General features: G+C 34.2%; 2 protein-coding genes and 1 long non-coding RNA gene across 3 annotated transcripts in view; 2 read left to right on the top strand and 1 right to left on the bottom strand.

The window, feature by feature from the left end:
- The first annotated feature begins 109 nt into the window (after positions 1–109).
- Positions 110–1,050, top strand: LOC120774389. Its single transcript, XR_005705245.1, has 3 exons — positions 110–281; positions 414–527; positions 965–1,050. It is a non-coding gene; the product is annotated as an uncharacterized LOC120774389 (long non-coding RNA).
- A 267-nt stretch (positions 1,051–1,317) lies between these two features.
- Positions 1,318–2,166, bottom strand: LOC120774388 (B9 domain-containing protein 1). Its single transcript, XM_040103998.1, has 3 exons — positions 1,802–2,166; positions 1,504–1,737; positions 1,318–1,446 (listed from the first exon to the last, which is right to left on the bottom strand). The coding sequence occupies exons 1-3, from the start codon at positions 2,061–2,063 to the stop codon at positions 1,358–1,360; spliced, it is 585 nt and encodes a 194-aa protein (XP_039959932.1). The 5' UTR covers positions 2,064–2,166; the 3' UTR covers positions 1,318–1,357.
- A 4,453-nt stretch (positions 2,167–6,619) lies between these two features.
- Positions 6,620–25,741, top strand: part of LOC120773746 (cytokine receptor-like) — a 54,913-nt gene continuing 35,791 nt past the window's right edge. The window contains exon 1 of the mRNA XM_040102807.1: positions 6,620–6,772. Coding sequence (XP_039958741.1) covers positions 6,705–6,772 — 68 coding nt within the window. The 5' untranslated portion in view covers positions 6,620–6,704. The remainder of the gene's footprint in view (positions 6,773–25,741) is intronic.

Below are 25,741 nucleotides of genomic sequence, written 5' to 3'. Positions count from 1 at the left end.
AATGCTCTATTATAGAAAAAAACTTTGTAAAATATAAATAATTTGAATTTTTTTTTTAATTTGTAGTGGTTTTAATTTAAATACATAAATAATTTTGCAATGTACATATCTTTTTACTTAAATTTTCGAGTAAATGTTGAAATATTTAGAAGAAATTATTTTAGTTAATTTTATTTTAAAATTAAGTCGCAAAATGCAGATAGCCATCTCGTTTGATGATGTAACATTCATTCAACATCAACATTACATAACACTGATTGATGATTGATTAGATGCAAGAGGTAAGATAAAAACCAAGCTATTTTATTTCGTATTTAAGAAAAAGATCAAAATGTATTTTAAAAAATATTGATCACTATACGCATTATTCATTTTAAGCATCACATTTTTAATTGAATTTCTTACTTTTTCAGGTACGTCTAACTGAATATATAATTTACCCTAGACAGTTTCAATCGTGTAACAAACTGAACGCCATATTTATTTATGACTAGGAAATTATACGTCTAGAAATCATTTAAACACAGGTGAGAAAAACTTCAAGCAAAGTTGAATTATAATGACTATTTGAAACATAACTAAGAAAGCTTACGGGCGTACTTTATAGCCATCAAAGCGAAGATCAAGATATTGTGTAAACTACCAAAAATACTTTTAAAAAAAACAAAAAAAATTTTTCATTATACATATTTCCATTTTAAAATCTATTAAAGCATAGTGTCAATTTTCGAAGTTCACTTGTTCCTACAGGTCGTGAATGTGTTCAAAAAAGTTATGTTTCGAATCGGTTAATGTTTATTAGGTATAAATACCAAATGATGATATTTTTTACATATTGTCTTCTTTTCCCGACATAATTTCATATTGATGATTTTATAATTTGCTGATTAACAAAAACAAGAATTATTTTTTAAACTCTGATTATCAAATACTAATGCTACCATACATATCTTTTTTCTTGCAGGTATGTTTACGCAGGCGTTCAAAAACAGCGTTGCAAATGAAACATTTTTATTTTTTATTTTTATATTCTTATTTTAGCTTTTTTAATTGAAAAAATATCAATAAATGATTTAAAAAAAATTGAAAATCGTATTTTATTCAATGTGGTTTATGATATAAATTGATGCTACTTATTCGAGCATTCGTACAGAAACACCGGTTGTTGTAAAAGTAAAACCATCTTTGTAAAATTTCAGAATTTTCCGTTTTGATTTAAATAAAAAAACACCTACTATATAGTGGAATTGATACTACAATATAAGGGAAGGGTTACGTTGTAGAATGTTTGAAAGATATTTTAATATTTTATTGACATCCAAAGTTATCTTGAAAGTAGCTTTGAAGTTTAAAAGCTTCAACCCCAATCGTAACCTAACCGATCGGTACCTCTCAATATAGTTGCAAGTTTGAAGATGACCTCACCATAAGACTCCGCTGAAATGCCTGAAATTTTTGTTAATTTGCTTTAAATTAAATAATTTAGATAATGTGTTAGGTTACCTTTCAACTTGCCATTGCTTAATAACGCCTTTGGGTCTTTTAATTCAGGATTACGTCCAGTTATCCAACTGGCAAGCTCGGACACCATATTGCTGTTTTGTGGACAAAGTATAGGAGTGACTATAGGGTTGTTGGCATTCGAACCAAATACCGGCAAATTTATACGACTATAACCCAACGATGTTTCCGCACCCCAACGTGTTTTGCCATATATACAAACAATCAATTGTGGCCCTGAAATTTGTTTTACATACACACATTCTTGAATTAATTTTGTATGCGGTAGTATATTACTTACAACCAAAAGGTGTTGTACTCTTAAAAGTCCACTCTAAAGGAAAGTTGAATATTATTTTATCTTTAAAGTAACCACTCCTATTCGATGCCGTTTGCGAAATACCACTTTGTACACCGGATACCAACTCCCAATCCGGACCGTACACAATTTCATAGCGACAAAACACTTCTGCTGCATTTGGACCTAATGGAAATTCCATTGCTTCCAATTGACCAGTAATGAAGATATTGAAATAACTGGCCGTAGTTGGTGAATCAGACATGTTAGAGAGTGATCTATAGAATAAAATGTTAGTTTTTGCTTGTGTCTCTTATTTTGCAGTTCTGCTTCCTGAACGTTACAAAAGTGCAATTCCGTTTGTTTATATACATTTTCGTTGCCATGGCAATACTACGGGTGCTGCCAATAGTTTGTTAAGATAATTAAAGTGACAGTATTGCCATTTGCAGGACTGTATATAATGGTTTAGTGTTTTTATTCGCATATGTATGTATGTACTTGAGTATTGCTTTTTGTTTCTAGCAAAGCGTCTCCAGTATAACAGCGTCTGATTAGCACTGAACGACAAGCGATTCCATATAAAAATTGTTTAGTTATGCTATTATGTTAAACTTTCAATATGAGACATCCGGTAACTTCTACCGGGATACCAGACTGTATTGCAAAAGCACACTCATGTCAGCATGTATCAAATGGAATCTCCGAATCCGCATGGTTGGCAAGTTGGTTGGTGTGCTAACATAGAGAGCAACAGCGTTGTTAAATAGTATATAAAATAGTGGGTTCATATAAAAAAGCCAAGTTGTTTTTCTCATTGCTCGGACGGGTAAAGTCACAACGGTCGTGTGCTGTGATTATAAATATAGACAGGGAATGAACCTGTTGTGCGTTTCAAAAGCAAAGATTCGTGTTTAAATTAATTAAATATAAGAAATTTATTAAGCAAAATAGATACCAGTGGTTGTTATTATATTAACGCAAGTGCGATGCAATTAGTGAATACAAAAGTTTGCCAATATTGTGCAATAGAAATTATTGATATTTGATCAAAAACGAAATGTATGTAAAAGTAAAATTCGATTAATCGGGAAAAAATATGCAGCAGCATCTTAGCAACAATAACAAGTACAACGAAGAAAACAAAAAGCAACAACAACCACAATATATCATCATCTATCGTACGAAATAATTCGCAAACGTCAATAACAACAATAATAATAACAACAACCACATAGGATAGCAGCCAACATGCGCATAAATGGCAACACGTAAACAACAACAAAAAACACGAGTAATGGTGACGACAACAGCAAGGTAGGCAACAAAACAACAATAAAAACAACAAATATTTACCAACCGACGTTGTAATGATAGAAACTTGGCAAACGGCTTTGCTAGAAACAGTCATTATAAGTGATTTCACCTAAATACTTAGAAGAAAATTCAATGAAAATAACTAAAAGATTGAAATAAGCGTAAAATTTGGTTTACTTATGAGCAGTTTAACGGTGAAACTAATAAATCATTTGAACCATACAAATATATAATTTAGTAGATTCATAGGTCTCAGCTAAATGGTCAAATTTTAAGACAAATTTGTGCACATACACATATGTATGTGCATATGTATGCATATCTGTGTATACGTAATGATTGGAGTAAGCGCGTTTATGTTGTGTATATGTGTACGTTTTTATAATGAGTATTGACAGCAACAGACACTTGTTAACAACAATGTTGTAGCCAATTACTAGACAAATGGGCAGCAACAGCAGCAACAATCAACGCCTCCGGTATATCTAGCGCACTAACAAAACTACACCACAAACTCATAAGTTCATCACAGATACAAATGGATTTACAAAACCGTATGTTTGTAGATAAGGAAGAAACATTTAAAAATCGTGTACCTCAGCTTTACAAAATTCGGCGAATTTTACTTGGAGATTCTCTTATAAGTGTTCATTTCATTAATAGATGCTAAAAATCTGGAGGGTAGTTAAAAAAAAGTAGCTGCGCAGCCGTCGAAATTAATATAAAGCTTATTATGCGGTGTTTTGCATCAATTAAAGATTTATGTCGAAATGCAAACAAGTCAAAATTCAGTGTAAATAATAATTAGTATTTAAAAACGTCAGCTGCCTCAAAATCTATAAATTAAATACATATAAAATACATACAACTTTGTATAGGAAAGTGATTATCAGGCAGTGTAGTCTTCTATTAAAAAATATATGTATGTATGTACATGTATGTATATATTTATATAATGTATATATGTACATCGGTTTGTCTGTATTTGTATGTGTTGGATTTGCGGTTTCGTTCCGATTATTTTTACGTAAATATGCTAGTACAGTAAATAAATTGTTTTTGATCTTCGCTAGTGAAATATTTTAATCAACTCAGTGCATCTGTGTAGTGACGTTTCGCCGGCGACTGCCTCCTCAGATTTATTGAATATTTATGATAACAGAGAGTTAAAACATATGTACATATATGAATACATTTATACAAATATTCTTCGAGAGTTGGAACTTGATTCGGCAAATAGAAGTATAATAGTATTATTAACTTATTGTAAACGACTTCTATCACTTTAACGCGTTTTCAAAAAGCCTTGATTATTATCTCTATTCATCTATTGTGATATTAAATTATTTTGGTTTTTGGATTTGAGATAATTATAAGTAGAAGAGGTCAGAGGTTCTGAAGATTGGCTAGGAGAATTAGGAGATTCAAAATGAAGTGCCTATTATTATAGTACATTTAAATTTTTAAATATATGTATGTACATAATTTTTGTTTATTTATTAATAAAAATGCCTCTTCAGTATAAAAGAAATACAAAAAACGCGTTATTTCCGACTTGCAAGTAAATATAAATCAGCTTTTTTTCAAAATTTTTTTCTCATCTAAAAAATGAAATATTTTATTAGAACTTTTTATTGTTACAAACATACACTATTAAGAAAGAAATCCTGAAATTTTTAAGAAAAAATATTTTAAACTCAGCCATTGCGACGCCATTTCCGGTGACCCTTCGGAAAAAAGATGCGCGATGTTAAAACCTTAACTTAGAACTAGGACGAAGGAAAAAACTGAAATTTGGATATTTTGCAGACTTCTTTTTTTACAAAAAAATTAAAATTTCGCGAAAATTTAATTTTTGGCAGACATTTTAACAAAAAATGAAAATTTCAGTGCAAATTTCGCGACATTTTTTTTTCAAATAGTTGTAGTCGAAAAAACATCCTTCGTCGAAGTCTTTAAGGATTATATCTCAAATACCTGTGTAAAATTTCATGAACTTTGGTTGAGTAGTCTCGAGAAATCTTGCCGACCGACTTCAAAAACACAGATTCGAGAAAAAAGCGTTTAAAGACGACGCACTTAACCTAGTTAGCCTGGATCGCAAAATTCTCAAGGCTGTATCTCCAAAACTATTACTCGGATCAACTTGAAAATTACGACTGTATTCTGGAGATAGAATTTAATAAGACAATAAAATAAAAATTCGATTTTTTGAAACACATAAACCCTTAATTTAAACGCCTCTTTATAACACAAATCTTGATTTGGTGCACATACCAATTGTTTAATTGGAAAAGTGATATGAAGAATTATTTCTGGCAAATTTAATTTTTACATACATACATGCATAAATACATATGTACATATTATAATTTGTGTTGCCGGATATTTCGGATAATTGAAAAAAATAATAATGGTTTGTTTAAAGGTAAAATAGGAAACTATAAAGTTATTAACGGCAGTTGTCCTTCACTAGGTAAGGTAAAATGTCTAAGTAACATACATACATACATACATATGTACATACCATGGGACAGATATCCTTTAAATTCATCACTCGTGAAAATATTTCTAAATTCGCACCCAACGTGTAAGCGCTACATTTTTATTATAATATACATAGTAGTCCTATAATATTGGGTAGTCGAAAAAGTCTTTTCGTATTTCTAATTAAATGTTTATTTTTTTTTATATTAGTAATAATAAATAAATAAGCAAATATGTACCATTTTGATCGACCACTTTTTGCCATTTTTCCGCTAGACGCATTATTCCATCAGTGTAAGTCGAAATTTCCAGAACGGAAGCGAGCGAAGCATTGAATCTTGATGAAGCTTAAAATCTCTACTTTCCAACACTATATGGTATGACACAATGTGATTGGAAGCACTGGAGACATACGACTGCAACAACATCTATTGACAAAATACGAAAAGACTTTTTCGACTACCAATATTTTATAGAATTGGATATGTAAATATACCACTTAAACACAAATTTGATGTCTTTTGGAATATATTGCTAACATATGTACATAGATTATTGGAAGTATGAATGAATGCAAAAATCTGGTACTTTTTATAATACCCAGAATAACTAAGTTATCAATTCTGTAGAAATAAAATTTATTGATATTTTTTATTCTGGAAAATATGTTTTCGCTGAAAATTCTACCAACATGTTGCATATGTTGAACAGTGCCGATAAATTAAGACGCATGCTTGAATTTGGCGTTAAATAGCATCGGTTGGTTGAATTGCTCGCACCAAAAACAGTATTGGCGATTCGAAACGATAAAAGTGTATCCTTTAAACAAATTTCAGTCGCACTCATGCGTTTTAATTCTCAATTTTAGGAATGTGTCCGTGAAATAAAGAATTTAATCCACGAGATATATGTACATACATATGTATGTATATACAAAATTTGTGTAAGATTCGTGAAATATATAATAAAGTCAAATGTGAATAAAAAATAAATAAAATAAACGGGTTGTCAATTAAATGAATCTTAAAAAAAATAAACAAAAATAGAAACATATTAAGTAATAAAATTCCATATATCGTGTAAATGAGTTCATAAATAAATTATGATACCACGATTTGCTGTTGAATGTATCAAAATGCCGCAAAAACCAGAGCAAAGTACGAGAGCAAGGTGAGTAGAAATACATTTTTAACTATCTTAATCTTTTATATTTTTAATACATTTCTATATTCGAAAGTGCCGTTTTATTTATAGAATTTTTATATTTAGTTGGATTTGGTAATACGCATATGCGTAAATAGCTTTTATTTCTACGAATCGCGTTAATCTTCCTCTCACATTGTAGGGTCTTAATAAATAGTTTTATAAGAATGTGATGTGATGATTGACATCTAAAAATGTTTTGCAGATTTTATTTCGCGTAATAAAGTTTTAATAGCCATTCCAATGAACCAAAGTTGTAGTTGTAGCGGCAGAAAACATTTCTAAAATATTTGTGATGAAATTTTGAAAGTATTCGTAATTTATTTTTAAATTTTTTAATATTTTTTTATTACAATGTCAGTGATCATGCTTCAAAGCGTTCAGATCTTGATTATTTTTGTCGATTTCATTTTCAGTTCTTAACATTTTATTGAATATTTTTTGCTTTTCTGCTTGATCTAAGATGTAAACTTATTGCTGCAGTTTTCCTACTTCAACATCAAACTGAGGATGAATATTGTCGCCAGCGTTGATGTCTATTTGCGTTCTTTTATAGGAAGCTTGCTTCTATGATGACAAACAATACTCCCGTTAACGTTTGCATATTTAATTGCTGTCACCTCCCATCGATACACTTTCAATATCTGTGCTATGCAAATCTCTGGAATTAAACATTAGTGACCGTTATATTATGCATATGTTTAAATCATGAGATTGCAAAATTATCGTAGCTAAAGCTTCATGAATGGGGCGTATGGCAGACAAACTGTACACACACACACAAACTAATCTACATACTTACATACATATCCTCCTACATGCTCTTGCGATTTGAGAAAATTGTGCAAAATTTTAGTCGTTGCTGCAATAAAGTAGAGATTTCTTCTACACATACTATACATATACTTTAAGAATATCCGGCTGGCTTTTCGCTTCTAAAAAAGCGAACCACAAGAATTGAATTCGCTATGTTTTTTCGTTAGGCCTAACCTTCGCAGTTTGAATCAGAATCGAGAAGATATCTTTTCATATAAGAAAGTTTTGCATACAAGTGCTTGATTTTGATCGATCACTTGGTATCCCAGCTATGTATATGCTATGGTGGTCCAATCTAAAAAATTTCTTAAGGTATTGTATAGTTGCCTTGAGCAATAATCCATGACAGTTTTCGTGAAGATATCTCTTCAAAAAATACAAGCCTATCCGACAAATGAACAGACGGGATTGGCTAAATCGACTCAGTTCGTCATGTTTTATATACATTGTGACCAAAAAAAATAATCCCCACCAGTTGTAGTACACTTATGTCAACGATTTTTCCAGTTCTCGCAACACTTTTCATAAGCACTTTTTGGGATGGCCTTCAGCTCCTACAACAAATTTTGTTTTATCTCTTCTATCGACTGAAAATGGGCTCAATACCAATGATTTTTGACTTGTTTGTGTATCAAACTTATAAACCCATGTCTCATCGTCAGTTAAAATGCTCTCCCTGAATGTGGAATCGAAATTCGCACGATCAAGTATGTTCAAAGAGACCTGTTTATGATACTCTTTTTGAAAAAAAAAAAAAATCAGCATTATCGAGACGAGTCGAGCAAGAAAGCGTTTCATACCCAAATCATCCACCAAAATCATTCGAAAGGACTCCCGAGAATAGTCAGTTCTCTTTCCATCTCTCTCACACTTTCCGGATAAGTTTCAAACACCATATCCTTCACTTTTTTAATATTTTCATCAGTTAAAGAGGTCGAAGGTCGTCCAGAACGAGGTTCCCAAATTCCAAATTTCTAGAACGGAAGCGAGTGAACCATTGTTGTGCTACACGAACTGATACAGCATCGTCACCGTCAACTTCACAAATTTGAAGATATAGCGAATTTCTTCATTTTTGAACAGCTGTAACTTTTTTCAAATTCCTCGAATTTAATTTAATTTAATTTTTTTGGTTAAATGAAGCTTAAATTCTCATCTTTCCAACACTATATGTTGTGATTAATGATAATGTGATTGGTAAAACTGGAGATATGTATACGACTGCAACGACATCTATTGACAAAATATGAAAATACTTTTTCGACTACCAACATTAAGAGGGTTAAGACCCATACATACATATATGTATGTATATACCACATAAAATTTGGGAAAATATATTGAAAATATTTTGGGAATTTGTTGTAAATAAAAACTAATAGAATTTTAATATCGTTTCGCTCAATAATTTAATATAACCAGTTGTGCTTGTTTCTTAGAATTTATTAGATAATATCTATATGTATACGTATGTATGTACATATATGGTAATGCATGCAGCTATGTTTCGTTTAAGCCCAACTTGCTTGCTAATGGCCTGTCCAAAACAAAAATGAACGGCATTGCCACAGACGCCTCAAATGAGGTTACATGCAAAGTGGTTTACCATAGAGTCAAATTGTATAGATAGGGGTGTACAATATTGTATGTACATAAGTACATATGTACGTTCGTTGCATAAATAACAATATTTATTTTACGTACATTTTTGTTGTAAAGGTGCTAAATATTTAGTGCATTGAAGCGATGAACTTATTCTACCGCGAAATGTCATTTCGAGGCATTCATCCTTGACTTACTAAGAATTTTTAATAAAAACAAACACTGACCACACGTATGTATACAGAGGTGTAATTTGTGATAAAACTCGTTTTGACATAAATAAACGAGACTAAAATTGCTGATAAATTAAAAATACACATTTTGGAACACAGTTATCTTTCTTAGAATAAAGCAGCAAAAATCATGCGTATTTTCCCATTTTGCACGTAAAGACATGTGTGCCTACTGAAGTCTTGAATAAATTTCTATTTCGCATAGCTCACACGAAGTCTAGAGGCAAAGAGTATAATCGCAATATAGTCTAGATTAGGTTATGTTAAGACTTAGATCCTAACAGGAATCTCATTTGAACAGCTTGGTACGCCGTTGTGTTACCTCAAACTCCTAAGACCCTTACGAATCGAATTACGAAAGTACTTTTAGTCTATCACAAATTTGTTGAGAATACAGTTTTGGCTTTTCTCAACATTGTAAATTGCAGCAAAATGAGCTTTGCTAAGGACAAGTAGTTCAGAAAATCTCCTGCCATCTATTCTAAGCCAGGAGTGGCCATTTTAAGCGCACACGTTCTGTGCTAGAACGTAAGACCCCAAAGGCTGTCCAACTCTGTTCCATTCTGATGTAAACGGAGCAAGGGTGCCCCCTCTGGCTAACTCATCGACTTTGCAGTTGTCGTTAATTGCCGCTGGGCAGTCGGAGTGAATGCTGAAGTAGGCTACACTTCGTAGCCGCCACCGCGCTTCTCCTCCAGCTACATATCCCTCGTCAATATGTGAGCAGAGAAATAGTCGCTACGAGTAGCCTGCAGGTGATGCAGGTTTTCAGGAAAGCAACTGAAGGAGGAGAGAATTTCAGTGTGCCCTTGTTTGGACCCCTTTATAAGCCCAGCTTCCTTGAGGCGCACTTCGCAGCAATGCATTTAACGGCAATATCCACTGGTGCAACTTGAAAAAAGGGATTAAGTGCTATTGTTGGTGTAGTGCACCAGAGAGCACCTCTTTAAGCGTTTAAGTTAGCAATTGTAGCCTTATCGAGCGCCCTCCGACAGACGAATACACCGTAGAATATTATTGGCTTGACTACGGTATATAGAAAACCGGTCGGCTCGAAATTGCTCCATATGACTCGCAATTTATTAGTAACGAGACATGCGTTTATGAATATGACATCGAAATTGTTTAGAAATCTAACAAATAGCGCTCGAAAACTGATGCGAAACCGAAAAAACAAAGGCCATCACGGGCGAAACTATAGCAAGTGTATGGAAAGTGGGATTAAGTGTAAGGCGGTAATAAAGATTTGTATTAAGCTACTTGAAGACATAGTTTTTGTCAGTCTGGGTCAAATTTGATCAGATCGCATATAGAAAACCGGCTGGTTCGAAAAACTAAATAAATCTACAACGTATTTCCCACTGAAATCAAGAATGTTATAAATATACATAAGCCAAACGTAGGCGGTCCGACACAAGGTTAAAGAAGAAGCCGTGGAAACATTTGTAAAAATTAGCCGATAACAGCTACTAATAAACTATTTAGATATCTTACAAAACGAAAGTGTTTTAAGTCGTCGTTGTGCAGGTTGACAAAACCGATATGATCTATGTTTGGGCATCACAAACTCATTAAGACCCATTTATAATTTGTACCGCTTACACATACAAATGCGCAAACAAACGCAACCCAAAACAGAACGACCCATTAATTCAGCGAAACAAGTTTATAAATAAACACAAACGCACATACACAGACCTAAATGTGCACTACCAAGAAGGAGGTCTACAGAGAAACGAACAGGCAGAATAAGCAGTCATAAAACAAACAACAATAAAAAATAAGGGAGCAAAGTAGTTAAATTCACATACAAACTCACAAGCAATCGCAAGCGCGTTGATCGGCCGATGTGACGTTCGGCTGATGGGTACAAATGTAAGCCATATACATACGTTTGGGACAATAAACCGACAGCTAAACAAACAAGAAAACGATTATACGAACATCAGCGCCAATCATATCGGAAACGAAAGACAACAATTAAAGGCATGAAAACGCCACTTGATAGTTTGTTTTTGTTGTTTGCCAAAAATTTTCAGTCAATATTTATTGTATGTAGTATAAGTATGTACCTGTGCTTATGTATTGTGAATGAATTTCTGGAATTTCGAAAAAGGTGACATTTCAAGGAAGAAATAAATTGAAAAAAGTATAAAGGCGCTTAAAAGGGATTATGTTCGGACGATTACCGTTTATGTGATGTATGAATTAAGAATATGTGAAGTTAGTGACGTATTTTGTTCGAAAATATTGTGTTTCTGCATTGTGCGAAATTTTGCAAAGACATGCATAGGTTATAGTTGTAGTAGCGTAAGAAAACATTCCTACGGTAGATTAGGTTATGCACTTTTGTGAATCTTCAAAGAAAGGCTATTAGGCTATTGAGAATAATTCTTTAAGTAGCCAGAAATACTCTTTTATTTAGATCTTAGGTCTCGACAAAGGCCAATTCTATTGTGTTTCCACAAGTTCAGCTGGATGCCGGAAGATGTGAGATCCGAGGTATTTACTCTTGTTGCCACTGACTTCTTGTAAGATTTTATTATATAAAAAATGTTTGGTAAAATAACCAATCTATTGAATATTTTCAAATGTTTGTCACCGTAAAGTTTCCGCTGAGAAGAAATCCAATTTGTTAATAGACGATGAGACCCTCTACTATTGTATACTATTATGGAAGAAATTGAGTAGACTTTAGCAGCAAGTACACTCGAAATGTTCCTGATAGAGTTAAAATAACTGTGTAAATTTCGGAGAATTTTTGTTATAACGCAAATTAACTATGTTTCAAAATACGAAAAACCTGCTCAAGCCACAGTTGCCTCATCTAAATTCCGCTTCGAACGTACTACGCCATGTTTGCTTTGATCATGCGTGCCCAGTCCAAATTAAAATTTTTTTCATGCGAAAATATTATATTACGTCATTCTTCACATTACAACCGCGGTTTTGGTTTAAGCTTTGTTCACTTTATTCTGAGTATGGAGCTCAAAACTCGTGCGACATTTCGGGGAATTACGAGATTCTAATTTGACCTTGATTTGTCGAGATCATATTTTGAATGGCTTTGTAACGAATTTGCCCGTTTGCGCGCATTGGAAACTTTGTGTTTCCTCTAGTTGGCGCCTTAGCACCAAAGTTTTGGGTCTTCTACAAAAAATCCCATATTACTACCCCATTTCCGCAGGTTTTCATCACAATTTGAAAAATCCTTGTATTTCAAAATTCTAGTTAATAATATGCCGAACGAGAAATATAAGGTACCGTTATCTATGGCTACACAATCAATTAATAATAAAAAAATGTAACTCTTTGAAAATGTTGCCACAGTCGCCATTACATTACATTAAACATTAAAATTCAAGACGAATAATCTTGAGTTGTTAAATAAAACTCAACGGCGTATAAACGAATGTTGCGGTAAAAATGTGAGTATGTTCAACTTTTTGCTTACCACAATAAGGAAAGTCCCGTTATCAAAAATATTTCTGAAGTCCCACATTCTTTACACTACAGTTAATGTAGGCTATATGCATAACATTCAAAATTTTTAAAATGTATTGGCTTACTAAAATAAAAAGTGCTTACGTATACTCGATGGTATACTGTATAAATTTCTTTGGTTTTTAGACCAGGATAGATAATTCTTGAAAACGAAAAATTTGTGTTAGATAAAATCCATCGGAAACGAAAGATAAATTAACAAACATTAAAAGAAAAATAATTTACGGGCGGATTGTGGTCTGGAAAAGGAGGGGGAGGGTGTGATTGAATAAGGGTAAAAAACTGTTTGTCTCGATTTCCAGGTAAAAATATGAGTATAGGAAATAGTTATAAGATAAGCATATAGACTTTTTCACATAACCTCATCAAATAACCAAGGTTTTGAGTTTTTTATTTTATCTTGTACACAATTTTTTTCCTTTTCAAAATTTGTTGTAAACTTACCGTTATATCCCAATCATACTGCATTTTTTTAAATAAAATATTAAACAGGAAATCCTATTTCGATTTAAAGGTGGAAAAAAATCTTCAATTTTCAATCATAAATTCGCACGACAAATGTTCAGATTTATATAAAAAGTCAGCCAGATGGTCAAATATTTTATTTAAAATTTCCATTGTTAAAGAGGCTTTAGTTACACAATAACACCTGTACACGATTTTCTGCTCTGTAAGTGGTTTGCATACTCACCATGAAAGTCCTTTCTGCTCCCTTAATGTTTAACTGATTCTTAACCGGTATAAATAGCACTTTGGCTTGGCAAAAATATTCAATCTATTCATTAGAACGAGTAAATAACTTCCTCGGCCAATGTTAGCTTGACTTGAAATACGGTATAATGCTGCTTTCCTGAATCTACTTATGCGAGTGTTCGTACAAGTTGACTGCCTTTGTCGATCACATCTTCCTGATAATCGAGGCAAGAACATGCTAACCATACAAGAATTGCTTCTAATAACAAGTAAGGAAGGGCTAAGTTCGGGTGTCACCGAACATTTTATACTCTCGCATGATAAAGTGATAATCGAGATTTCATTATACGTCATTTATATATTTTTCAAATACCGTATTTTTGTAAAGTTTTATTCCGCTATCATCATTAGTTCCTAATGTATGCATATATTATACAGAGAAGGCATGAGATGGAATTCGAAATAGCGTTATATTGGAAGAAGGCGTGGTTGTGAACCGATTTCACCCATATTTCGTACGTGTCATCAGGGTGTTAAGAAAATATTATATACCGAATTTCATTGAAATCGGTCTAGTAGTTCCTGAGATATGGTTTTTGGTCCATAAGTGGGCGAGGCCACGCCCATTTTCAATTCTTAAAAAAAGCCTGGGTGCAGCTTTCTTCTGCCATTTTTTCCGTAAAATTTAGTGTTTCTGACGTTTTTTGTTAGTCGGTTAACGGACTTTTAGTGATTTTCAACATAATCTTTGTATGGGAGGTGGGCGTGGTTATTATCCGATTTCTTCCATTTTTGAACTGTATATAGAAATGCCTGAAGAAAACGACTCTGTAGAGTTTGGTTGACATAGCTATAGTAGTTTCCGAGATATGTACAAAAAACTTAGTAAGGGGCGGAGCCACGCCCACTTTTCCAAAAAAAGCTGCGTCCAAATATGCCCCTCCCTAATGCGATACTTTGTGCCAAATTTCACTTTAATATCTTTATTTATGGCTTAGTTATGACACTTTATAGGTTTTCGGTTTGCGCCATTTTGTGGGCGTGGCAGTTGGCCGATTTTGCCCATCTTCGAACTTAACCTTCTTATGGAGCCAAGGAATACGTGTACCAAGTTTCATCATGATATCTCAATTTTTACTCAAGTTACAGCTTGCACGGACGGACGGACAGACGGACGGACAGACGGACGGGCAGACAGACATCCGGATTTCGACTCTACTCGTCGCCCTGATCACTTTGGTATATATAACCCTATATCTGACTCTTTTAGTTTTAGGACTTACAAACAACCGTTATGTGAACAAAACTATAATACTCTCCTTAGCAACATTGTTGCGAGAGTATAAAAATTCCGCTTTACTCATATCAGAAGTAGGTATGTACATACATATGTATGTATATACTATATTCAATGGATGTGTTTGTGTTCTTTCCATAATTTTTAGGTTTTTTCCCAACTCGCTACTGTAGAGTTCTTTCAACGAAATTAATTATTAATATTATGGGAAACTCTTATCTTCTGCAGTTTTATGTACGTACATATGTACATATGTATGTATTATATAATTTATGCTTGAAGATGTATGTTTATGAATATATGCACATATAACTACATACATACGTACATATGTATGTATGTACACAGATAAATGGTAAAGTAAAAATTTTAGTCAAGGCTTTCAAGCAAAGGAACGAAGGACCGAATCGTCGGAAATAATGAAAAGATGATTGGTGAACGCATACATTTTGATTGCAAATTTGTAGTTCATAAAATGCACACATCAACTTACATATGTACATATTATACAGAAATACATATGTACATACATACCTATTTAAAACACTGGTCTAAGTGGTTTGATTATCCCAGATATAATATCGATTTTGAAAATATTTTTGCCCACTATTTATGAAACTATCTATGGTTTTTTAAGATCTGTCGTTTAGTTTTCAATCTTTAGTTCCACCTTACATCTCAAAAATCAAAAAACATGAAATAAAACACCGGAAATCTTTGTAATGTCAGTTTCGTTTTGAAAAATAAGGAGGCATTCAAGTAAACAGAGAGACAAATGTTGAAAACATGAGTTATATTTTAGTAAAACGTCCATTTTGAACTTTTCCTTTTTAATTTAGGAAAAATTTGCCATCATAAATTGTGACATAAAAGTACCCGAAAATTGTAAATACAACTCAGAATATTTAATTATTCACCGATATTTATTTTGTTGACTATAAAGTAATCCCCAGCAAATAGAATACCCTTATACCAACAATTTTTCCAGTTCTCGAAACACTTATCAGAAGTACTTTGTGGGATAACCTTTAGCTCCTCCAGCGAATTTTATTTTTTCGATCGACTGAAAACGCGATCCATTCCGATGATTGCTGACTTGTTTGTATATCTCATCAGCATAAATGCTCTCCATGAATGTGGGATCGGAATTCAACGATCAAGCATGCCTAAAGAGATCTGTTTACGATACTCTTTTTGAAAAAAAAATTCAGCTTCTTCAGGGCGAGTCGAGAAGGAACGTGTTTTTACTCAAAATATCTACCAAAATCATTCGAACGGTCTCGCCTTGATCAGACTTGCCATTTCTTTAACACTTGTCGAAGGTCGTCCAGAACCAGTCATGTCTTTAATGATTTTCGACCGTCTTTGAAGGCTTTGTACCACTCGTAGGCTTGTGTTTTTGATAAAACGGAATCATCATAGCCTTTTTCAACATTCGTAACGATACCGCACACGAAATTTGATCCGAAATATAAAATTTGAGACAAATTCTTTGTTCGATATTTTTATCCCTTGTAAAAATCGCAATGCACTACTGAGGTGTATCGACTTAAGCAGCTGCTGATCTGTTGATAGATCGCGCTCATATTTGGTATAGTAATTAAGGACAGTCCTTCCAACCTAGCAATACACATACATTTTTTTGAAATATAATTTACCCGCGGAATTTAATTACAATTTCTGGGTGTTTTTTTTTGTCTCAATGTACGGTTTTTAAATCACTGAGTTAATTTTTAGAAAAAAAACTTTGGTGTAGATATCTGGTTATTCGGCGGCATTGTTGTTTCAGAGTAGTCCATGCGAATTACTTTTGAAACGAAAGCAAGGTTTTCAATGAGTAAAATAGAACATTTTGTGGACTGTAATTACGGATATCTTCAGGGTTTGAGTTTTATTAAAACCTAAAAACCTTCACCTATTTTTTTTATATTTTCTTTACGGAGCCCGATAGTGGGGATCTCTCAATATTTTAATATGAAAAAGGTACACAAAACGCTAATCATGACTGAGAAACTCATTACTAACAAGCTATTACTTATCAAAATATTAGATATTTAATTATCATAAAAAGGGAGAGATTATGATAAGAGCACATTAGACATTTTCGTGAATTAGGTCGTAATTTGGACACTTGAAAGCATAAAAATTTGCTAAGATATCCAGAGTAACCAAAAAATTTACTTTTTGTAGAGCTGTGTAATTTATAAATTCTCATATGAAGGCAACAGGCGCAAACAAGAATGCCGCAAGTGCCTATCAGTGGTGCAGTCTACTCTGTTTAACATACATACATGCATACATGCATACAAATTTGCACAAGTTGGCTGCCACATTTTTTTGCTGCGCCAGCGTTGACGTATTGTCAATTGGTCGACCAAAAAGCCGATAGCAGCATACGCCAGCCGAGCAGTCAATATTATTATTGGCCTATACAATGTATTCCTCAGCGTCGAGAACCGTCGCAAACTAGCTATTATGGTATGCGCATGCGCACAGTAAGCAGTACAGATTTGCTTGATGAGCCTTTGGTCAATTGGCCGAGAAGAAACAGAATTTGAAGAAGAAGCAGAAGTCATCCAGTTTGTGTTGGTCAGCCTTGAGTCTTGTTACGGACTCATTTCAATGCTGCTTCCGTGCTGTTCACACACACACACACACTACACATGTACATATACATTTGTGGGTACATATTTAGGCATTGCAGTTGTTGGCTACATCTTCAGTCCTGTTCTTTTCAACACAATTCGCTCATCATGCGCCCAATCAACCTCACATACAGACATATTTGCACAAACATATGTATTTGTGTATGCATGTATGTATGTATGTATGTCTGTCAGATATGCAGGTATTCATATTCCCGCATTGTCTGGCGTGCTTGTGCTGAATTCTGTCGTACAAGTTGGTGCTTCCACTGGACAGCAGCCTCGTCAGGCTGCCTGCCTATATATAAATGTACGTACAATGTATTTATGTATATATGTATGTGTGTTTTCCTTTTTCTTCTGCTTTCTGCAATTCAAATTGTTTCGTTTTTTGTTTCCTGGAAATCATAATTTAACATTTTTAACAATAAGTACCACATCAGTCGCAGACACAGGTTTTTGTTCCATTGCTTGTGTGTGTGTCTGTTTGCGAGTGTGAGAGGGCGCAGTGCCGCAGATGATCGTCACCGGAGTTAACAAGGCTGCACAGCTTCGGCCTATTGGCCTTCCGACTTTAGATAGGCGGTATTCTCGCCCAATTCAAGAGTCAGATTACTTGGAAAAAATGAAGATATCTGAGAATTGTTTTTATTACTTGTATGTATGTATATGTATATTTACATATGTTTATACAGGGTGTATCATAAACGCTTTGTTGTTAGCTAATAAAGAATTTCATCAGGATTTCGGCTGTTGAGGTTATACATTTGTATGTACAATTTTTTTTTTAAATTGGACTGGTGTAGTTACAGACCTCTTCGAATACTGATTTGTTGGAATGCCATTTAGGCGATCTTGTTCTTTAAATAGCTGTAATTTTCAGCGATCTCTTACGACCAGCTTGTAGCCTGAGTCAATATTGCTAAAAACGAAAACAAAGCTGTATCAAAAGCTGGAATATCCGTCACAGATGCATGCCATATTTTATAAACAGAATCGTTTAGGCGCCTGCCATGGCGGAATTGCTGGCGACTGCAAAGCCGACGAGTTAGCCAAAGGGGGCACCCTTGCCCGCTCACTAACAGATGCAAATTGTCAAAGTTTTATGCAGTAGGATGAAGAGGAAACATCCAGACACTTTCTCCTCCATTTTCCAGCAATCGCAAGACTGAGAATGAAATATCGCAGCAGTCTTACCTTTGGGGAACCAGGGGACAGAGCCGAAATTGACATTGGCCGTCTGAAGGCTCGAAGCGCTTTGTCTTTGATCTTTTATAAGAGTTTGAGATAATAATAACCTAACCCAACGTATTTCATAAAATTATTTAAGGAGATTTATGTTCTGATTTTGATCGGACAATTTGAATACCAGATATAAGTTGTAGTGATCCGATCTGATCCGAGCGTTGACTCAGCCAATAATTTATAGACATACATATGTACATATAAATTTTATAGGGTTTCCGACGAGCGTGTTACCGTTCAGAGTATAAAAATGTCAGTTTTTGTCGTCGTTGAAACGTCAGAATTTTGCCGAGTTGGCAGTCCTTGACTGGATAAAAAATCCGGGTCCGTTCCGGTTAAGTAGACCCAACTGTCGTGGGAACGATAAAAAAATTAAAATAAAAATGCTAGTATTTTGATTTGGTTCTTCTGAAATCTACATAAGCTGCTCCGATCGATTGAAGCTAGTTTCAGGTGTATTGTGTTCAACTTAAATACAATGTTATTGGCTATCATATCTAGTGCTAAAATATTGAAAGATGGTTAGTAAATTTGCTTTCAAAGTTGAATAGAACGTGCATAAATTAGTCGGGGAAATGAAGAGGCAACCTGAGAAGTCTATATGCTTTTAAGTGTCGTGAATACTTTTTGACCATCAAAATATGAATTTTTCCAATGTTAGTGTCCTAAACTCTAGAGAGAGAGAGCCATTAAAATATGAACTCTTTTAACGTTAGTGTCCTAGAGTCTAGAAAGGATCCCATCAAAAAATATGAATATTATCTCTTGGAAACAATGTATGTATATAGTTTTTAGGTACCTTTGTGTATTCATTGAACCAGTTTTTTATGCGAAAAACATATATTTCTACAATACCATAATACAGTACACCCTGTATAGAGTAATGGTCATTCGAATGCTTGCTTGTATTTGGATACTTATAAATACCATTACTTTTGCATGTACGGCTATGCATAAATGCATACATACATATGTATATACCATACATCTATGTGTAATAGGTATGTTCTTGTGTTGCTCTTTTTTCGATTATTTAAAAAGACCGTGTGTGCGTGTATGTGTTCGTTGGTGGATCCGTGTTGGCGATTCCGGGAGGAAGGGTGAGCAATCTGTAGCGCGATTTTATGTCACTTCTTGTTAAAACCACAGTTGAAGAATTGGCATGTTCGCCTATTAAAGATGAATTTAAACGGAAATAAGCAACTGTTGGCTGCTGTTACTGCTGTTACTGCTATGCTGTTGCTGCTCAATGGTGCGGCTCAAGCCGACATGCCGACAAGTTATCTAGTATAACTTGAGAATTCTTGTATGATCAGCAGGCGCACACATGGTTGCATTCAATATACACGGCCGATTAAAGGCAGGCAAATATTGAAAAAGAAAAGTATTTAATTTGTATAGAATTAAACGAAAATGGTCATGGTATAGTACCCTAAACGATTATGCGTTATTCGCTCTTCAAGCGAATTTCATATTTCACTCCAATTGACTGTTGACTTTCCATTCGCTGCTTTTTCGAGAATTCGATTTGAACTGATTATGGTTCTGCAAAGTTTGCATGTGTGTTTTATTTTCATATTATTAATTATAACTTCCATGAAACTGAATGAATTTCTTACTTAAACACTCTCTTAACTGGAAGTCTGATAGATCCATTAATTGCGAAAGTGCAAACTGGTGAAGAAATGTTGTTGCTATGGCATGCATTTGACTGAAACGGAAATTGTTCAATATGCCATTCATAGCAGCCTGTGTGAAAAATTTACGTATGTATGTACATACAACTGTTAAGTTCTCTGAATATCTTGGTAAGGAGCGTGATCTTGCTTTTCGTAGATCCTTTAGGGAATCCTCTAGAGAGTAAAGAAAAACATACAATAGTTATACATACTTTTGTTTAAAAACAATTGGCTAAGCTATGAAGCTCATAAACTATTGCTGATACATTAAACTCTTTTGGAGATCAATCCTCCGCTTCAACGAGAGTTTCTATTTATTGTTAAGTATTGACCACGGAAACAACCTTCGGTTAAGATTATGAAGTATGTACTGAGCCACCGGGTGTAAAGCCTAAAAGAGAGAAAGCTTCAGCGGAGCCACTCCGACATATGTATTATGTTTAAAGGGGATCGCTGAAGTCTAATTGCAGCGTTTGTTCTTTAGAGGCGCGGTTGCGAGTGAGCGATGGTCTTGGAGCAACCTGCTCGATATACATACATACATATACATATGTAAATGTGTGCACAACTTCATACCACTCGCCTAGCGCGGTTTAGCGCTGGGTTTGGAACCCGCCACCTGGAAACACTCCCAATGAAAAAGGACAAAAGCCTCGGATGTCTGCAGTCTATGAAACGATGTGCAGTACGTGATATGTACATATGTATGTACATACATACATATGTATATAGCGACATTGACATAATTCAGCGAATCAAAAGGCAGCGGTTGTTATCCAGATGGATGAAAAGTATTCAATACAGAGTACTCACTGGTGGAAGCAAATGAAGAGTAAGATCCCCACACCGTTGGAGAGATCAAGTGGAGAAGGAGCTGAAAGCACTTGGTATCTCCAATTGGTGCCAAAAAGCGAAGAGGTAAAATAACTGGCGCGCTGTTGTTAACTCGCCTATAACCGCGTAAGCCTTGTCAATGCTAATAAAGAAGACGATGTGCTGAGCCCACTCTTGTTCAACCAAATTTCTTATAATCTTGGAAATTTGAAAGACAAATTTTAGAACTAGAAGATTACAAACAGGCGGTTTTACAGGAGCTCTATGAGGAAATAATTCTTTGGAATAGTTTCTGAATATTGTATTAAAACTACAGACTCTGATCACCCAACAAGAGATCTTTTTTTATCTGTTATTTGAACATTACCTATTTTCATAACTCGTGACTCCTTCAAACAATTTTTCTCAACAAAATTTCTGTGAGGAGGCCGGTTGTAAATTTATAGGTATAAAATACCGAGCTGGACAGTATGGCAATATATGAAAATGTTAGTATAGCTTGCGTATACATTTCCAAGGAGTTTGTCTATACAGCTAAATATACTGATAGCTTATCTTCAGCATTTACAACTTGCGCTATAGTTATTATATATGATCATCTCTAACCTGGATCTTCATGCAATTTATTACAAGACTACTGATAACTGACTACAACTATACGATTACGTGCGAACCTGTACCTGTGTGTAAGCACGAATTGCGAAATCGTGTGGAACGAGTTAATGTTAAATGAAATTGATAGCAAGTGAGTAGCAGTTATTCCTAGAATATGCTAGGGTACTCCTATGTACCTGTATACATGAGAGTAGTTTCAGATGTATGAAAGTATGTATGTATATAATTGTATTAATTAAGAAATTTGTTGTTATCTTTTTACATGACTGGAAAATGTGTTTGTAACGGTCTGCCATCTCTAAGATTTCTGTAATACTTGACAAGCTTGTACTGATGCGCGATAAGCGTGTTTGGCTAATAAGCATTTTCTCAGGAAGCTCTGAATGGAAGTTTTAGAAATGTTTTAAGAGAGCATATTGAGTATTAAAATTAAGGTTGTGAAATAAAATTGAATATACATACATAAATTTTTTATTAAATATAAGCAGATATAAAATATCCGAAATTCTTATGACCAACTAAAACCTTTTCAAAATATAGATTTATACTCTGAACAAGACATATTAAGTTCGCTACGAGGTTTACTACACCCAGAAAGAAATTTCTGGGACTACAAAGTAAATAATCAGCGGGACAAATTTTGCAGATTTAGCCATGACCGTCTGCCTGCACTTCTGTATATACATACATACCATAAAGTACTCCCTCGGGCTTTGAGATATTGATCTGAAATTACATAGATGTCTTTACGACACTTTATGCTCAAAGCATTGATCAGCGAGGTTAGCCGTTTAGCCACTTCTGGGCCTATTTACCACAGTTTTTGATCTAAAATTTTTCGCACAGCCCTTTATCTTCTAGAATCTACTCATAGCTTGGAACTGCCAACACCGAACCTCTTTAGCATATATCTGTCATGCAAACTGAATCATCCATATCAAGTTCTTGTGTGAAAACCTTTTCATTTGACAAGAGATTTTCACGAAATTTGGCACGAATTATTATTCAAGGCAAATGTTCAAATTTCGAATGAATTTTTCAGATAGAATCACTATAGTATATAACGGCTACACAAACTGAAAGATCAAAATCAAAATTAAGATCTCTGTATACCATTTTCTGCTATAAGGAATGCAGCTGTAATGGATATTCTAGCTTTGGTGAAGCCGAGGTCAACGCTTCTTATTTAGTTCAAATATAATTATCTAAAAGCTAATTTTAATGAAATATCAGTTATTTATTTTCGTTTTAAATTATTGAGATGATCTCTATTTCGGCACTAGGAGTTCCAATCCGATAAATATTGCATTACTAGCAATTTACTTCTGAACTAAAAAAGTAAATATTTAAATTTATTCTGATCTGATTATAAAAGTAAATAGAATAAAGTCGTTTAGCGTAATTAGGGGCAAGTGACACATCTACATTAGATATCTGCATATTAATTCGCACATATATATTGTATGCATATGTACATATATAATATTACTGAATACTTGAGAGCGCTACGGATTACTTCTCTAAATATTAGAATATACATACATACTTGTATGTAAGTATATTCGCACGTAAGAATAGTCCACATAGTGTATCATAAGCTAAAAATAACGAATGTGACCGATTTGTCCTTGTCGAGGCAGATCACAACTTGTTAATAACAGAATATGGTGGCAATCACATTCCGATAAATACCAATGGAGCCATGTTTCATCGAAGGTCTTTTCGAATGGCGCTTAAACAGCTTTAAATATTGTTCACCTTCAATTCAGTTGCAAATCGAGTTCGTGGTGTTTTGTCACGTCTTCCTTTGAGGTCGCCGTTTTTGGGATATCTTTATGTGGCTCACCGGAAAATGACAAGCGGATATATTGAATTCGTTGAACCAATTGTTGCAATTGAAGGAGATGTTTAAAACACGCTCTCCCAATTTCACCTGGAAGTTCGAAAATCTTTATATTAAGTACATGGGGGCTCAGGCAAGTACATAAGTATATTTATAGCCCTATATTTAATTCGATTAGTTTTAGGTGATACGTACAACAGGTGAACAAAACTATAATACTCTGTAGCAACAGGTTGCAAGAGTATAAAAAGTGATTAGTAATAAAATTGTTGATAATACAAAACTTGGAGGGTCATTATATAACAAAGAAAAATTGTCCTATATTTCACTGTTAAATTATACTTATTTTATTGAATAATTGCTTTCTCAGAATTTGAACACCATGGGATATGCAAAAAAATGAATCATATTCGTCTGCCATTGGGCACCCACATGAACTGAACGCGTCACTATTTTTCGACAAAAATTACGTATCCACTGTTTTGAGAAGACTACGTACCATAACTATATATGTAGCTTTCAGAAAAATGAATGAAAACCACCTCATCTAAATGACCCTTGATACATATGCGATAATTATTGCTTGGGTATTGCAAATATATTTATATATTTTTAACGGATTATAAAGTGAAGTATATGTATGTATGATATAATTTTAGCGCAAATTTGAGTACAGGATACTGATAACGATGTTACATAATGATCGATGTATGTATGTGTTAGAGATTCCAAAAAATTAATTTTAGGGACAGAAATTAATTTATATACAAAGTATAAGGAAGTGATATTGACCGATTGGGTGAATACAACTTTTTATATTTACTGTATAAAGTCTCGTCTCATCATAGAGCATAGACAATTGTAGTAAGGCTGGTAAAGTCTTCATTCTTATAGCAAAGCTACAATACAACAAGAATTTGACTTGCAATGCTGGCTGTGACTTACAACTACAATTTAACGATGCGAGTAGTGGTCGCCAAAGAGATGCTCTCGACAACATAGCTGAGAACACCACGCTCATTAAGCGTCTTTACTGATGACGAGACGTTGGTTTTTGAATATGACGTTGAAACTACCCAACAATCTAAGACATTGTGCACCAAAATGTGCCGAAGCTGAAAAAACACAATTCGCTGGAGGCGCTGAAAACCATTTCTAGCTAGCTTATAATAAGTCTGTGGAAAATTATATTAACCGTTGTCGTGATTATATTGGCTCCGAAGCCTATTTTGAAATACCTGAAATTGTAGTGTTTTTGCCTATCCGAGTCGAATTTGAGAGATGAAAGATGGTTGTTTGTAAGACCTAAAACTAAAAGAGTCAGATATAGGGTTATAAGTATATACCAATGTGATCAGGGTGACGAGTAGAGTTGAAATCCGGATGTCTGTCTGTCCGTCCGTCCGTGCAAGCTGTAACTTGAGTAAAAATTGAGATATCATGATGAAACTTGGTACACGTATTTCTTGGCTTTATAAGAAGGTTAAGTTCGAAGATGGGAAAAATCGGCCTACTGCCACGCCCACAAAATGGTGAAAACCGAAAGTGTCATAACTAAGCCGTAAATAAAGATATTAAAGTGAAATTTGGCACAAAGGATCGCATTAGGGAGGGGCATATTCGGACGTAATTTTTTTTTGAAAAGTGGGCGTGGCCCCGCCCCTACTAAGTTTTTTGTACATATCTCGGAAACTACTATAGCTATGTCAACCAAACTCTACAGAGTCGTTTCCTTCAGGCATTTCCATATACAGTTCAAAAATGGAAGAAATCGGATAATAACCACGCCCACCTCCCATACAAAGGTTATGTTGAAAATCACTAAAAGTGCGTTAACCGACTAACAAAAAACGTCAGAAACACTAAATTTTACGGAAGAAATGGCAGAAGGAAGCTGCACCCAGGCTTTTTTTTAATTTGAAAATGGGCG

This window comes from Bactrocera tryoni, chromosome 4 (genome assembly GCF_016617805.1).
Source record: "Bactrocera tryoni isolate S06 chromosome 4, CSIRO_BtryS06_freeze2, whole genome shotgun sequence".
NCBI classification, from domain to species: Eukaryota; Metazoa; Arthropoda; class Insecta; order Diptera; family Tephritidae; genus Bactrocera; species Bactrocera tryoni.
This window is presented reverse-complemented; position numbering and strand designations above follow the sequence as displayed.